This window comes from Protobothrops mucrosquamatus, unplaced genomic scaffold (genome assembly GCF_001527695.2).
Source record: "Protobothrops mucrosquamatus isolate PMUCROS unplaced genomic scaffold, P.Mucros_1.0 scaffold66, whole genome shotgun sequence".
In the NCBI taxonomy this organism is placed as follows: domain Eukaryota; kingdom Metazoa; phylum Chordata; class Lepidosauria; order Squamata; family Viperidae; genus Protobothrops; species Protobothrops mucrosquamatus.
Window position 1 is genome coordinate 29,786 of NW_015386444.1, and position 16,430 is coordinate 46,215.

The 16,430-nt window shown below is 44.4% G+C and overlaps 1 protein-coding gene across 1 annotated transcript in view; it reads left to right on the forward strand.

The window, feature by feature from the left end:
• TEX10 (testis expressed 10) overlaps positions 1 to 15,806 on the forward strand; it is a 40,672-nt gene extending 24,866 nt beyond the window's left edge. The window contains exon 5 of the mRNA XM_015812069.1: positions 15,574 to 15,806. Coding sequence (XP_015667555.1) covers positions 15,574 to 15,609 — 36 coding nt within the window. The 3' untranslated portion in view covers positions 15,610 to 15,806. The remainder of the gene's footprint in view (positions 1 to 15,573) is intronic.
• Positions 15,807 to 16,430: the final 624 nt, after the last annotated feature.

Below are 16,430 nucleotides of genomic sequence, written 5' to 3' on the forward strand. Positions count from 1 at the left end.
AACCTTTCTCTTTCTTGTATCTTTTGTATTTCTCTTTCTCGTTCAACTTCCTCTGATAAATCCTCATCCTGACTTTTACTCTCCGTCTCTTCCCTACTTTCTTGTTCTTCTCCCTGCGTAAAGTAACGTTCATAAAAGTCTTGCGCTTTCTCAAGTGTATCTATCTTATATTTTTTTTCCTGCCAAGTTAGAAATATGCTTTCAGGTATTAACCATCGAAACATAACTTTATATTTAGTTAATTGGGTCGTTAGAAATTGGTATTCTCGTCTCTGGTTTCGTATTCTACGTGGTATTTGTTTTAATACAATTATTTCTTTACCCTTATATATTATTAGTTCATCTCTTGTTTTTTTATATATTTCATCCCTTATTGATCTTCTAGTAAATCTTATATGAATCTCTCTTGCCAATCTATGCCTTCGTGCATAATTTGTATATACTCTATATGTGGTCGAGACGGTCGGATTGTGAGGAACCTACCCATGAGTCTCAACCCATGGCGGAGCTCTTCAACGCTTCACTATTTCCTTCATTGCTGTGCAGAGCCTGTGCAGCGGGCACACTTTCTTCTCATCCGGTTCCAACCCCTCAACCTTCCTCTGATCAGGACACTAATCCCCTGTTTGCCGTGCCTGTAGACGAACACCTACAAATTCCCTGTCCTCTTATTCCTCAGAAATATTCAGGGGCAGTGGGAGTCACCGGCTGCTCAACCATCCCAGGGAATGGCTGAGCGCAAGATAGTGGACCTGGCCAAAAATTTGGCAGATTTATTGGAGGTGCCAAAGGTAGATGAGTCGCTGGCCCCGCTCTTTTCGACTGCCAGCCTCCTGGCAGATGTCTCGGATGCCCTTAAGGCAGAAGATAAAAAAAATCTGAAATGGCCTTATGCAAGGTCCATTTGGCATCTGCATGGGCTACAAAGGCGGCAACTGCCACATCCTTTTTTGCCAGGATTTCAATTACCTGGCTTTGTCAGTTGCAGGACAGGATCCCGTTGGAGGAGGTTAGAATCCACCAGGATTTAACCAAACTAATAGCTACATACGAATATATGGCGGATGTCTCCCTGTATTCGGCCAAGCACTCAGCCAGAGCAATGGCCTCCAGCGTAGTAGGTAGGCTTCTATGGCTCAAAAACTGGAGAGCTGAGAGCAACATAAGTGGCGTGCGGCCACTGCCCCCTTCAGGGGTGGCAAATTATTTGGGGAGGCCCTAACACCATATCTCATCAAGAACAAACAAAAGCAAAAGGTTATTTCTCATTTGGCATGGAGAACTAACAGACGTTTCCTCCCTTACAGTCGCCGGCAGTCCTTTCGGACTGGGACCGCGATGGAGCCCGCACAACTTTACCGACCCCCAGCCCCTAAGCATGAGCGTTCCTTTGACAGGACAAGCTATAGAGACAGAACCCGGTACCAACCCCAAAACAAAACAGTCCTTTCGTGGCAGAGGGGGTCGCCCCTTCCGTCACAACAAGTGACTCAGAGGGGACTCCCCCCATTGGCGGCAGACTTACTCTTTTTATCCGCCAATGGGAGACCACGACCACAGACACCTGGGTTCTGTGCACCATAACACAAGGCCTGTCCCTGGAGTTCAAATCCATACCGGTGGATCATTTTGTGTCTTGCCCAACCATGAGAAACTCTATAAAAAGAGGGCTCATGGAAGACGCCATCCGGCATTTACTCTCCATCAAGGCTATAGAGGAGGTTCCCCTGGATCAGGTGGGACTGGGGTATTACTCTATTCTATTTGTAGTCCCGAAGTCTTCAGGGGGATGGAGGGCAATCCTCGATCTCAAGGGACTGAATCTCCACCTTCAATACAGGAGGTTCAAAATGCAGACATTCCATTCCATCTTAACCAGCATAAGACGGGGGGATCTATTGACCTCTATAGATCTAAAGGAGGCATACCTACACATTCCTATCCTCCCGAACCATCGCAGGTATCTGCGATTCTGCTACCTCAACCGCCACTTTCAATACAGGGCTCTCCGATTCGGCCTATCCTCAGCACCCAGAGTCTTCACCAAGATCCTGGCGGTGCTGGCAGCTCATTTACGATTAGTCCCTGTACGGGCACAGTGTTATCTGGACGACATTCTGATCCAGTCCCTGTCTGTCTCAGCCGCCCAGTCGGATTTGGCCCTCACAATAAAGACCCTACAGAACCACGGGTTCCTGATAAATTTCAAAAAGAGCCATTTGACTCCCTCAACCCGCCTATTACATCTGGGTGCGGTGATAGACACAGAAGCTTGTCACGTGTACCTATCAGAGGAGCGCTGCAGGAGCATCAGAGACCTGACACTCAGAGTGCGCGGAAGCAGGGCCGTGTCATTGGCCACACTTTCTCAGCTTCTGGGGAAGTTAATATCATGTATTGCAATAGTGCTGTGGGCCCGGTTTCACGCACGGGACCTTCAGTGGTTCCTACTCCCATATCAGAGACAGCACACCAGCACATCCAACCAATTGGTGCATGTTCCTCATCAGGTGCGTCACTCTCTAGGCTGGTTGGTTTCATCGGCCATTCACAAGGGGACTCTATTCAAAGAGCCCAGTCGAGTCAGGGTGACCACGGACGCAAGTCTCTTCGGTTGGGGTGCACATCTCCAATCCCAGATGGCTCAGGGTCAGTGTTCACAGACAGACCTCAGGCACAGCATAAATTGGTTGGAGCTCAGGGCAATTCACCTAGCTCTCAAACATTTTCACACAGCAATCAAGGGGAAACATGTACTGGTCCTAACAGACAACGTGGCTGCAAAAGCCCACGTGAATCGGCAAGGGGGCACCCGGTCCAAGTCTCTCATGACAGAGGCTCGAGCCTTGAACTCCTGGGCAGAGAAACACCTGCTTTCCATCAGGGCCGAGCATATCTCGGGAAAGGCAAACAGGCAGGCAGACTTCCTCAGCAGGTCGCTAGTGGATCATTCGGAATGGATGTTACATCCAAATGTCTTCCAGGAGATCACGGACAGATTTGGTCGTCCGATCGTGGACCTGTTCGCCTCACCGGGGAACACCCAGTTGCCCAGATTCTTTTCTCGGTTCCCCTCCCGGGGAGCAGAGGGGGTGGATACCCTGTGCAGCCGGTGGCCGCAAGGCCTGTTGTATGCTTTTCCCCCACTTCCTCTGCTTCCAGCAGTTATCAGGAAGATCCTGGAGGAGCAGGCGGAGGTGATCCTTGTAGCTCCTCGCTGGCCCAGAAGGCCATGGTTCGCAGACTTGGTGAGCCTTTCAGTCTCAAACCAGTGGAGGATTCCCGACGACCGAATACGGTTGACGCAGGGGGATCTTCAACATCCAGACCCCCAATGGCTTCAATTGACCACCTGGCACTTGAACGCCGCACCCTGACTAGGGAATCGTATTCGGCGGAGGTGACATATGATCCAGGCGGCTAGGAGGCCGGCGACTAACCTTATTTACGACCATACATGGAAGGGCTTTTGTCGCTGGTGCGACAGGAATCACGTGAGTCTGTCACAGGTAACCATTCCCAGGGTGCTAGAATATTTGATGGAGGGCGTCAAAAAAGGGTTGGCGCCCAACACTATCCGCAGACAGTTAGCGGCGCTTTCCTCCATGCTCTCATGGGACTCCTCAGAGTCCTTGTCAAGGCACCCCACAATACGTTCCTTCCTCAAGGGAGTCACTAATAGTAGGCCCCCTGTGGTTCATAGGTATCCTTCTTGGAGCTTACCTCGGGTTCTTCAGGCTCTGACTTCATCTCCCTTCGAACCACTCAAAACGTGTTCTTTGCGACACTTGTCACTCAAGGTCTCCTTCCTGATTGCAATTACTTCAGCTAGGCACATTTCGGAATTAGCTGCTTTGTCAGTCAGGAAGGACCTGTGCACGTTTCATGAGGACAGGGTGATTCTTCGGCTAGACCAGTGGTTCTCAACCTGTGGGTCGGGACCCCATTTGGGGTCGATCGACCATTTCACGGGGGTCGCCAAGCAAGGCTGTCCGCCATTTTTTTTGTCCATTTTTTTCTCCCTTTTCTGGTGGGTGCCTTACCTCCCTTGGGCTGGGCCAGCTGGTGGTCGGCCTGCTCCGTCTCTGCCGCTTGCCAGCTACGCCTCGGCCGGCGCAGGGGGCGGAACCACGCATGCGCAGCGCTCCCGGGCAGGGAAAGTCCTCGACTTACGACCGGTTGGGTAGTCCTCGACTTACGACCGGTTTAGTCCTCGACTTACGACCGGTTTAGTCCTCGACTTACGACCGGTTGGGGTCGTGGCATTAAAAAGGTTGAGAACCACTGGGCTAGACCCTTCATTTATTCCAAAAATAAATACAGTATTCCATAGAGCACAGGAGGGTCGTTCTTCCAGATTTTTTCCCTCACCCGTCACATGACATGGAACGGCAATGGCACACACTTGATGTAAGGAGAGCCTTGCGTTGTTATATCAAGCGTACGGTGCCTTTCCGTAAGTCGGCAGCTCTGTTTGTGTCCTTTCAGCCTTCTTCGATGGGTCAGAAGGTGTCAGCTTCCACCATAGGTAGATGGATTAGGGCCTGTATCGCCAGCGCATACGCCTCACTTGCCCTGCCAGTTCCTCCTCATGTGACGGCTCACTCTACCCGCAGTGCTGCCACTACTGCGGCGTGGGCGACCCTGGCGTCCATTGAGGACATTTGCAGGGCAGCGACATGGTCCTCGCCATCACCTTTCATTAGACATTACCGCTTGGACAAATTTGCGTTGGCTGAAGCCGCTTTCGGTAGGCGTATTTTACAACAAGTAGTCACTCCATCTGGGGTCTGGCCACAACTGACTCCCGCCCTTAGGGACTCTGAAAGCTTTGGTACGTCCCATTGGTGGATTCTTCCGTCATCATGCTGGAGAAAGAGTGTTGGCTTACCTGAACGCCTTTTCTCAGCATGATGAGGAAGAATCCACGCCCTCCCTTTTACAAGTCAGTCAGGTCCGGGTTGGGCATTTGTTCTTGTGCTTTTATTTGATGCCTGCTTGAGAGTCATCACGTCGAACTGTTGTCATTGGCTACGCCGTCGATGAAACTGGGAGGTCCCAGACAAAGGAGGCGTGACAACTTAACAACTTGGTCTGATTGGGCAGGAGGACTGAAATAACCCATTGGTGGATTCTTCCTCATCATGCTGAGAAAAGGCGTTCAGGTAAGCCAACGCTCCTTTTGGGTAGGAACCTATCAGCATAATACATCTTACATTGAGAATCTTTGCCTACTTTTCCTTGCAAAAGCACTCCAAGACTGTCAGATTGCAAGAGCCTCTCCTTGCATAGCCCTCTTCAAGTCACCCCATAGATTTTCAATTGGATTCAGATGTGGGCTCTGGTTGAGCCATTCCAAAACTTCAATCTTCTGGTGAAGTTATTCTTTTTCATTCATTTAGAGGAATGCTTTGGGTTATCGTCATGTTGAAAGGTGAACTTTTTCTTCATCTTCAACATTTTATCAGGCCTGAAGATTTTGTGCCAAAATGGATTATTTGGAACTGTTCACAATTCCCTCCAACTTGACTAAAGCCCCATTTCCAACTGAAGAAAAGCAGCCCTGAGGCATAATACTGCTGTGATTATACTTCACTATGGCTATGATGTACTTTTGGTGATGCACAGTGTGGTTTTTGTGCTGGATATATTTTTTGGAATTATGGCCAGAAAGTTCAATCTTGGGATTATAACACATTTTTCCCCATGCTTTTATCAGACTTGATATAGGTTTTTACAAGATGCAGCTGGGCTTGGTGACTTTTTTTTATAAGAAAAAGCTTCTGTCTTTCCACCGTATCCCACAGCCCAGACATATGAAAAATATGGGAGATTGTTGTCATGTGTACACAAACGGTGCTTGCCAGAAATTCCTGCAGCTGTAAATTCCTTAGTAATTTCTCAGACCAGTTTTCTTGTTTTTTCATCAATTTTGAAGGAACATCCAGTTCGTGGTAATGTCACTGTTGTGCCATATTTTCTCCACTTCTTGATGACTGTCTTCACCTTGTTCCATGGTATAATGCATTGGGAATTATTTTGTATCTTTCTCTTGACTGATGCCTTCCATCAACGAGATCCCTTTGATGCTTTGTAAGCTCTTTGCAGACTATTGCTTTTCCTATAAGACAGAGGTCTGCAACCTTTTGGGCACCAGGGACCAGTTCCATGGAGAGAGGTTTTTCTGCGGACCGGAGAGTGCGCTGTTTTGTGTGCTGCCTGCATCCCATGAATGGGGCTTTGCTTGTTTGTGTGGACCAGTTTCTGGCATGCCGCGGCCCGGTACTGGTCCACGGACTGGGGGTTGGGGACCCTTACTATAAGAGGCAACTTAATGTTAGAGAAGTCCTACTAGAACAGCTGAAGTTTACATGGGGACCAGAATCACTTTAATTGATGGCAGGTGTGTACTGACTACCATTTAACATCAGTTTGAATGTGATTGGTTAATTCTGAACACAGCGACATCCCTACTTATAACAGGATGTGTACGCTTATGTAGCTATGTTATTGTACATTTTTATTTTTATTCTTTCCCACTAAAAGATTTCAGCTTGTTTTCAGTCGAATTGTTTAGCAGCTTATATGATATATTAAAAGTGGAAAAATTCTGAAATGATTTATGTTGGTTTGATTTTTTTTACATCTCAAAAAACTGGCATTTTAACAGAAGTGTATAGACTTTTTAAATACATTACAAATCAGGGCACTGTACAATATCTCTTTCTCAGCTGAGGATCCAGGGGATTAATTTTCCCCCTTGTCTGAAAGAGAGAGAATTAGATTGGGAGAAAAATAATTTTCCAGAATACTGGAAAATACTGGGTGTTATACTGCTATGCAGTATTCAGTGGATTTCTGACACCAAGAATTCTTTTGATCCAAAGTATTTCTATTTGTTGGGAACAAATTTTCCTTTCTCTTTTTATCTATATTGATGTTAACTTCCTCTCAGTAGCAATCTAAACTAAACAATCATTCTTAATGGGAATTAGAATTGATAAATTTACTAATCGGTGTTTTAAGTAATTTCTATAAAATCAATGCTGGATATCTATGCTGAAAACAGGCTGTCTAAACTCAGAAAACAATTTAGGCCCGGAAGATGTAATAGCTAGCCCTAAATTATAATAGCTGTTGGAAAAATATACTAGAGTGTCTAATTTAGCCCAGTTGACATCATTTGTAGTCTCTGAGACTTCATTTTTAGGGAAAATTGATGAGAAACGCTTAATGGGCTTTTCTTTCTATTTTTGATGTTCAAGTTGCATATTAATATTAGTCTGACAATGAAAAGCAAGTGATATTTATTTAGAAAATAGCTTTTCTTAATATCTGTTACTTCAGACAGGGTCGTTTCTGAACTGGGGACCTTAATTTTCAGAAAAGTTCTGTGAATTCATTTTCAGACTCAATAGACTCTAACTGGATCTTTGGTTAATTGTAAAGGGAAAAACTATATTTTGCCAGCTGAAAAAAGTCTTAGCATATTTTTGCTTCAAGTATCATTCCTTTTTATGCTTTAGAAAATTGTTGTGTTAGTCAAGGTTTTTTTTTCTGGCTGGGTATAAAGATCTGCCTCAACTAGATCTCCCAAGAAAGCAAAACTCTTGAAACAGGCATCGTCTCAAAAGGACTAACTTTTATTCAGAACTCCTCCCCCCAGTATCCAACTATCCAGTTGAAATCCAGCCAATCCACAAATGCCACAGTGTTATGAGAAGCTGGAGATTTAGCACCCTTCTCAAGGTCTCTTTCGGTTTCGTTTCCCAATGGTTCCAGGCTCCATTGTCTGGAGATAAGGCAGATGTTTTCATATCACATTCCTTTCACCCAGAGAGAGGGCACCCCATACAGAGCAGAGTAAGGCATGCAAAGCATATTTTCCTCTCATGCAAGCATCCCCCCCCCAGCAGAATGGCAGGCCCTGAAAATGAATACATAAGCAAAAGGAGGAAAGAAATAAAAAAGAGGACTTCTGTTTTTGCGCCATACCACACGGCTGCAGAATAGCAAAGCTCCACTCTCCACGGCCAGTTTCATCCTGCCAGGGGGACTCTATATGGGTCTGAAGTTGCCCTGAAGAAGTGACCGTGAAGGAGGAATGCTCCATTGATCATGAAACGACGATGGTCATTTTGTTCAATCCAGGGGAAGCCCTCTGACCCAACAGGAGAAATGCTAGCATGTCAGTGTCTAGCCAAACTACATACAGCCGAAGTCCAACAGCACAAACAAGAACATCGGTGAACAGCATGCTTGGAACTAGTGAGAGTATTGATCTTCTCTCTTCTATCTACTAAATGAATTCTTGGGAAAGGCCCCCAAAGAAAGAAAACCTCCGAAAGTGAAGGGAGGGGATTATATCCCCATTCCGTCATAGATGGAAGCAATGAATGAATACTAAGGGGGAAAGAAATAGACTGAAATTAAATTTAAAATACTACAATCTGGACAAATCTAACTAAAAAACTGCTAAAAACCCCTAAAGGGTTTTAATGAAATTATAAAAAATATATAACAATAATAATTTTTTGTCTGAAAAAAACTGTTAAATGAACAATCACTGTTACCTAGTGGAGAATCAGAGCACAGAACATCAACAATAATGACTCATAAATTGGCAGGATGCCCAGAAACAAAAAAATAATCTGTTCCCTTAAATTTTAAATAACCTTGAAGACAGCTGGGAACAAAGAAGAACTGGCCCAGCCATAAGATTAAAAGGTATCTGGGAAAAAAAGTTCTGGATTGTTGACTAAATTTAAGAATTGTTTAGAGAAAAAGAAAAACTTTGCCTTTGAGCTAATCTTTTAGAGGAGAATCTACAGGAAGGACTTAAGGTGGCTTAACATACTGAATTCCAATTTTGATTGATGGATAATTAATCCCTGAACTAAAATATTGATGAAAGACTATTTGAAGAGGAGAGACAACATGGATATTGTACACTTATCAAAAAATGACAGGACACCACACTCAATATTCACTCCTGAAGGATTTAGCCTGGAACATCAAAGACCCTCAGAAGCAATATTTCAAGGCAAGACAAATATTTCCAAGAGGAAAGTAATGCATTACGACAGATACAAATGACAATAGATTTAAACCACGAGGTAATCCAGAACAACCTTGACGACATAAATAAGCACATCTCTAATCTAAATCTACAATCAAAAAACACTCAGAAAATGATGGCGAATGAACAAACAAATCAGATAACAGCACAAATTAGAAGAACATGATCATATCAACGAAGCTACAAATGGACAGAATTACAACCCAACACAAACAGGAAAAAATCTACAAGACTTTGATATAACAATAAAAATGGAGTAGACTATAGAATTTCCAGGGGAATCATTAGAGTTTGGGAGAATAGAAAGTATATATGCTACCTATTCTATCTTCTGTATTCCCAACAATACTTGCAAAAATACAGAAACTGCCGGGTAAGCGGAATATATCAACTTGGAAAGCTATTCGGTAAAAGAAGGCTAGAGACAGATTTAAGAGATTTGACTCGTCCTACCAGATGGAGTATTACATGAGTAAACACTTGTTTGAATATGGTTAAAAGAACAGAGAACTTTGAACATAAAGGGGCCCTATAACAAGAGGGATAAGAGATTTAAGTAATATAGTATGTTTTACAATATATGAAATGTAAAAATATTGGGATAGTGTAACTTTTATAAATATAAGTGAAATATAAGCTGATCAGAAAGGATGTTATAAGATAGATAAGAAACACAGTATTTTTATAATACATGAAATATGAAAAAATTGGGATGGTGTACCTAAATGGAAAAATGTGGATATTTGGATGACTAACATAGAGAAAATCATGACTGATAAAAATGGATTGGTCCATTAGTGGGGGAAAGTGCAAGAAGGTGACAAGCAACACGGAGAAAGCAGAACTATTTAACTTTTTTTTGCATATGTCTTTACACAAAGGGAAAAAACAGACCAACCTATCAAAAATAGTGTCATAAAAAACAGAATGGAAACATAAGTCAAGCCTAGATGAGTTCAAATCACCAGGACCAGATGGATTACACCCTAAGGTTCTCAAGGAACTGGCAGATGTGATCTCAGAACCACTGAACTATATTTTTCAAACATCCTGGAGCACTGGGAAACTACCAGAGGACTGGAAAAGAGCTGATGTAGTTCCCATCTTCAAAAAAGGGAAAAAAAGTGGATCCAGGAAATTACAGACCTATCAGCCTGACCTGGGAAGATTCTGGAAAAGATAATCAAACAACGAATCAGCGAGGCAAACAAAGAGGCAAACAAAGTCATTACTAAAAGCCAACATGGGTTTATCAAAAACAGATCATGCCTAATAAATCTTATTGCATTCTTTGACCAAATGACAAAATTAGTGGATGAGAGGAATGCTGTGGATATAATTTACTTGGACTTCAGTAAGGCATTTGATAAAGTAGATCACAACCTACTACTTGATAAGATAGAAAAATGTGGGTTAGACAGCATCACCACCAGATGGATCCGTAGCTAGCTGACTGGCCGTATTCAGCGTATGGTCCTCAATGGAACCGCATCTACATGGAATGAAGTGTGTAGTGGGGTGCCCCAGGGCTCTGTTCTGGGCCCAGTGCTCTTCAACATCTTCATCAACGATTTGGACAAGGGGATAGATGGGGAACTCATCAAATTTGCAGACGACACCAAGCTGGCAGGAATAGCCAACACTCCAGAAGATAGGCTTAAGATACAGGAGGATCTGGACAGACTTGAACACTGGGCGCTATCTAACAAAATGAAATTCAATGTTGAAAAAAGTAAGGTTCTACATTTAGGCAAGAAAAACCAAATGTACAGGTATAGTATAGGGGGTACCTTGCTCAATAGTAGTAACTGTGAGAGGGATCTCGGAGTCGTAGTGGACAATCATTTAAATATGAGCCAGCAGTGTGCTGCAGCTGCCAAAAAAGCCAACACAGTGCTAGGCTGCATTAACAGATGGATAGAATCAAGATCACGTGAATATGTTGTACAAACAACTTAGCCAAAGTTTTTGCAGTAGGGATCTTCTGACATGGGATAAAATGGGCTTTAGAAAACAAATCAGTGACAATCCAAATGACAGTGTTTCCCGCACTTTTGGGTAGCTCCAAAATAAAATTCATGGAGAGATCTCTCCAGGGCACTGAAGGGCTCGCTACCGGCTGCAGGAAGCCGGGCGTTTTTCCCTGCCTCTGTTTGGCAGCAGCATAAATCAGATAGCTGGCCACATAGCTTTCAATGTCCTTCTTTAAGGATGGCCACCAAAATTGCTGCTTAGGCAGGTGAAGAGTCTTTACAAACCCAAAGTGTCCAGCTATTTTTGAATCATGACAGGCCTGCATGATTCTCAGCCTCTTGACTTGCAGGCACATACAGCTTCCCCCCAACCCAAGCCAAACCATCTTTCATTGAGCAGAGATTTTTATGTCCTCCAAACCACTTGTCCTTTTCCAATACCTTCTTGAAATCGTCAACCACCACATTGTCTAATGACAGGGTTTTCTTAACCTGTGCCCTCATAGTGACTGGGGCTGCCAGTTGCTGTGGGGAAAAGAGAGGTTTAACCACCTCCGCCTTCACACTTTTTATATTGTGGCATTCTTGACAAAGCATCTGCCAGGAAGTTTCCCCCCCCTTGCATTATTGGATGGAGAAGTTAAAATGATGGAAGTGCTGGGCCCAGTGTGCCTCTTTCAGAGACAGCCACCTGGGGTTTTTTAAAGCTTCAAGGTTCTTATGATCAGCACAGACCTGGAAAGGGATTTTACTCCCCTCTAGGAAATGTCTCCAGGTTAAGGGGGCCTATCTCACTGCATATGCTTCCTTCTCCCAAGCCACCTACCGTTGTTCAGTCTCAGACAGTTTCTTGGATGTGTAGGCGCAGGGTTGTAACTGATCCTGTTGGTTTTTCTGCAGTAACACCACCCCCACTGCCATATCGCTGGCATCTGCCTGAATCATAAACAACTGTTCCGGGTCCAGGTGTTTCAGCACCGGTTCCATGGAAAAAAGTCTCTTAAGTTTCTCGAACGCGGCTTGACATTCTGCTGTCCATTTTAATGGCTGGGTAGGCTTCGGCTTACCCTCTCCCTTAGTCTTCAGTTAGTTTGTGATAGGGAGTGCAATTTGAGCAAACGAGGGGATAAATTGCCGGTAAAAGTTAGCGAACCCCAGAAAGATCTGTAACTGCTTCCTGATGCAGGGAAGAGTCCACCCCATGACAGCCCACACTTGGGCTGTCATGGGTCCATCTCCACCCCCTTGTGCGAGATGCGCTAGCCCAAGTAATCAATTCTATCTTTATGGGATTCACACTTCGAGAGCTTGGCATACAGTTTGGCAACATGGAGTTTCTTTAGGACCACCCTAAACTAATTTTAAATGTTCAGCTTTTGTTTCGGTTTAAATTAAGATATCGTCCAAATACTCCAAAACCCCCTTATACAGGTGCTCATGGAGGACTTCATTGCTTAGTTGCATGAATACTTCTGGGGCTCCCTGTAGCCCGAAGGGGAGTACACTGAATTGGAAGCATCCTAGGGGGAAGTTGAAAGCAGTTTTCCATTCATCCCCCTCCTTAATCCTGATGTGATAATACACTTCGCGTAGGTCTAACTTTGAGAAGATTTTTCCTTTTGCTAGGTGAGCTCGCATGTCCCTCATGAGGGACAGGGTTACACATTTGCCACGGATACTGCATTTAACCTCCTATAATCCATGCAGAGACGAAGAGAACCATTCTTCTTCTCTCTGAATAGAACGGGCTGCCACCCGAGATCTGGCCGGTGGATGAATCCCGGTTAAATTCTTGTCAATGAATTTGCGCAGCTCATCTAGTTTTCTAGGAGTCATTGAATAGAGTTTCTGTTTAGGTAACTTAGCTCCCGGGGTGATCTCAATAGCACAGTTGTTTGGTCATTGAGGGGGAAGCTCATCCGACCACTTTTCTCTGAAAACCTCAGCTAAATCGCACTGCTCTCTTGGAATGCTCTGAAGTTCTTGTTCACTCAGCGCAGAGGCTAATTCTTTCTTTGGACCCTCTGCTCTATTATCAAGCAACTCCTGGGAAGGAGCTCTCTTCTTTGGGAACCTTAGCTGCCCCTCTCTCTAGTCAATTAGGGGGTTCCATTTCTTTAACCAGGTTAGCCCAAGGACAAGGGACCATTCCATATTGGGAGCCACAATGAAGGCTAAAGTCTCTGAATGGCATCCCATGGCGAGTCCCAGGAGTTTGGTGACAAAGCTTGCTGGGATCCCCCCTGCCATGGGCCCATCAAGCTGACAAAAGGCGATGGGGTTTTTGAGTTTCCTTAGGGAACCCCCATTTTCCCAACTAGGCTGGGGCTGATTAAGTACTAGGTGCACAGTGCAGTTAGGGGGCCTTCTTCTGCCCATGCCTGGGCAGAGTTATGGGGTCGATCGGCCCACTTACTAATGGGTCGTTATCATAATCGCTCTCCGACATCCCCACTCATCATCCGGTGGGGCTGGAGCTTTGCTGTCTGCCTTTGGAGCTCGGGGGAGCTCCATGACCTTGGTGGTGTCTTTCGAGCACTGGGTATATTTGCTTGGCTTGTCTCCCCAAAGGGTCGATCTGGTTTCCTAGCCGAAGTCTTGCTGCAACCTTCCACAGCCCGATGCCCTTCTTTGCCGCACTTGAAACAGGCAGTGGAACATGGTTGGTTTGCAGAGGTTATGCTGGCCTCTCTTGTCCAGCTGGCTCCATCCTCTGGATTTTGTAGGATGATACAGGTTGCAGGTTTGGTCGATTTCCACTTCTTCAAGCCAGGACACACCATTCATAAAGGCGTGCTGGTACTCCCTGTGCCACACAAGCATACAGGTCGTTGTTTAGCCCGTCTTGGAAACAGCTTATCAGGATGTCTTTGGGCCAGTTGAGGTAGCCAAGTCACAAAACTCCTCTGTGTATTTGGTACCGGTCATTGTCCCTGTTTTATTGTTTTTATTCGATCCCGAACTTTCCGGTCTGCCAGGCGATCTTCAAATCGGTGTCTCTGTGCGGTCATGAACCATTAAAATTTCAGAGCTCGGGAGTGTTGCAGTTATATAAGGTTACCATCCATCTGGCAGCAGTTCCTTCGAGGGCGAGGGTGACAACCTTGATCTTAGCTGCATCATTGGATAGAGACCTTCTATACACTTGCATGTATGTGAGGAAGTGAGCCAGAAAAAAACCCAGCTGTTGAAGGTCCCCATCGAATTTAATTCCCAGTGGAACTAGCTTTGGCTCGTCTGGGAGTCCTCTCTCAGGGCGGACGTGGGGTCCGAGCCTTCCAGGGGATTGCTCACTGTCGTGCTGCCGGAGTAGCTGCCACTGTCTCTGTCGAACCTGTGGCCCCGCTTGCCACCTCAGCGATTATGGTTTCTCCTTCACCGTGTTCACGCTCTGGGTTAATTCTTCCTCCTTTTCTGGGCAGCCCAGGAATTTGGCTGCCCACCCGGTTCCTCATCATCGGAAAGCATTTTCGTTCTTTTCTTTCGAGTGTTCTTCTGACCTCCTTGGGTGAAAGTTTGGGTTCTTTCTTCCCAATTCTCTTTCTTCCCAACACAGAGCAACCATCTCGGCCTCGAGGTTTCTTCTAAAGCAGCAGCTTCCTATAGCCAGGTGGAGGTGCCTTCTCCGGGATAGATCTGGACGGTCCCAGCTTCTCCCATTTCACTGCTGGACGGTCCCAGCTTCTCCCATTTCACTGCTGTGCAAAAACATGTTGTACGTGGCCCCCCTTGGTAGGGCAGATGTCTCTTTGAGTTGGGCACTATTGCAGACCTTGCTTTATGTAAGGATCTGCCTCAGCTAGATCTCCCAAGAAAGCAGAACTCTTGAAACAGGTATTATCTCATAAGGAATTTTTATTGAGCGTTAGTGATGGCTAGAAAGCAAAGCAAGATCTAAAGATTTGGCGTGCAAAGGATTACATCAAAAAGGCAATTCAGAATTGCTCCCCCCTGTGTCCAACTGTCCGGTTGAAATCTAGCCAATTCACAAGTGCCACAGTGTTATGAAAAGCTGGAGATTTAGCGCCCTTCTCAAGGTCTCTCTCAGTTTTGTTTCCCAATGGCTCTATTGTCTGGAGATAAGGCAGATGTTTTCATATCACATTCCTCTCACCCAGAGGGACGGCACCCCATACAGAGCAGAGCAAGGCAAAGCACATTTCCCCTTCATACAAGCATGGCACAACAGAACGGCAGGCCCCCAAAATGAATACATAAGCAAAAGCAGGAAAGAAATAAAGGGAAAGGGATAAATGAATATTTGAGGGGTTCTGACACTGGGTCTTTCTTTATTATTCAAATTATCTCTAGGATCTTTTTTTATTAAAATTGGAGTTTTTTCATTCCTAGTTTTACTAAACGAATTTGGCTCTTTGCTGAAGTGGTTTAGAGCAGAGAACCCAGCTTTACATGTTCTTGTTCCATCACAGAAAACATATTTATTATTTATTAAACTTAAAGCTGTAGAAATTATACTTTTTTATTTAAAAATTCTGTCTGTTGTGTGTGTCTTTCTTTTAGCAACAAGTATTATATGACATCTTCAAGCAATATTGATCATCTTTTGCTGAATTTAACTTTATGTGAAATCATGGTCTCGCTAGCAAATACTTCAACATTGCCTACAGATGCCCATTGGCTAGACTTAATTAGAAAGTTTGTGATAGAAACTCTTCAGGATGGCTGTAAATTAAACAGTAAACAGCTGAACAAATTGCTCAGAGTGACTTGGAGACTTTTAGAAATCCAGCTAAACAAAGGTAAGATATACGAATATATGTTGTACTATGATCACCCAAACTTTATTTGGTGCTTTATTATATAAGCTTACTTATTCTAGAAACTCAAGAGCCATTTCTAGAGCATAGATGGCTATAAGATTAAGCAAATCTCCTGTTTCAAATACTTCACTTTGCTGGCAGTAGGAAGGTCCAAGGAGACCATATTGTTGAAAATCCACAGATGAGATCATTTGTCATCCTTAAATATATTAAGGGAAGAAGTCATCACTACATACTGGCAGCTCCAAAATTATTGAACTCAAGCCAATAACGCAACTTCTTTATCCAGTAGAACCTTTCTCCAATTTTAGGTGTCCAGTAGAACCTTTCTCCAATTTTGCACCATTAGGATTTGTATACTGCAAAATTTTAAGATTAACTCTTCAAATCTCTAATTGTGTCTCTACTGCCGCCTTCTGTCTACAAACAGGTTTCATGGAATTTTAGGGTGGAATGGATGACTATATTCAACTATTGGCTCAGACTCCCCCCCCCCCCCTTTGGCCTTTTGTCTTTAAGAGTGAAGATTTTCAGTATGCATGGAAGCAGCCAATGGCAACTGAAATCTCTTCTTTGGACTTCTCTGAGAACTTCTAC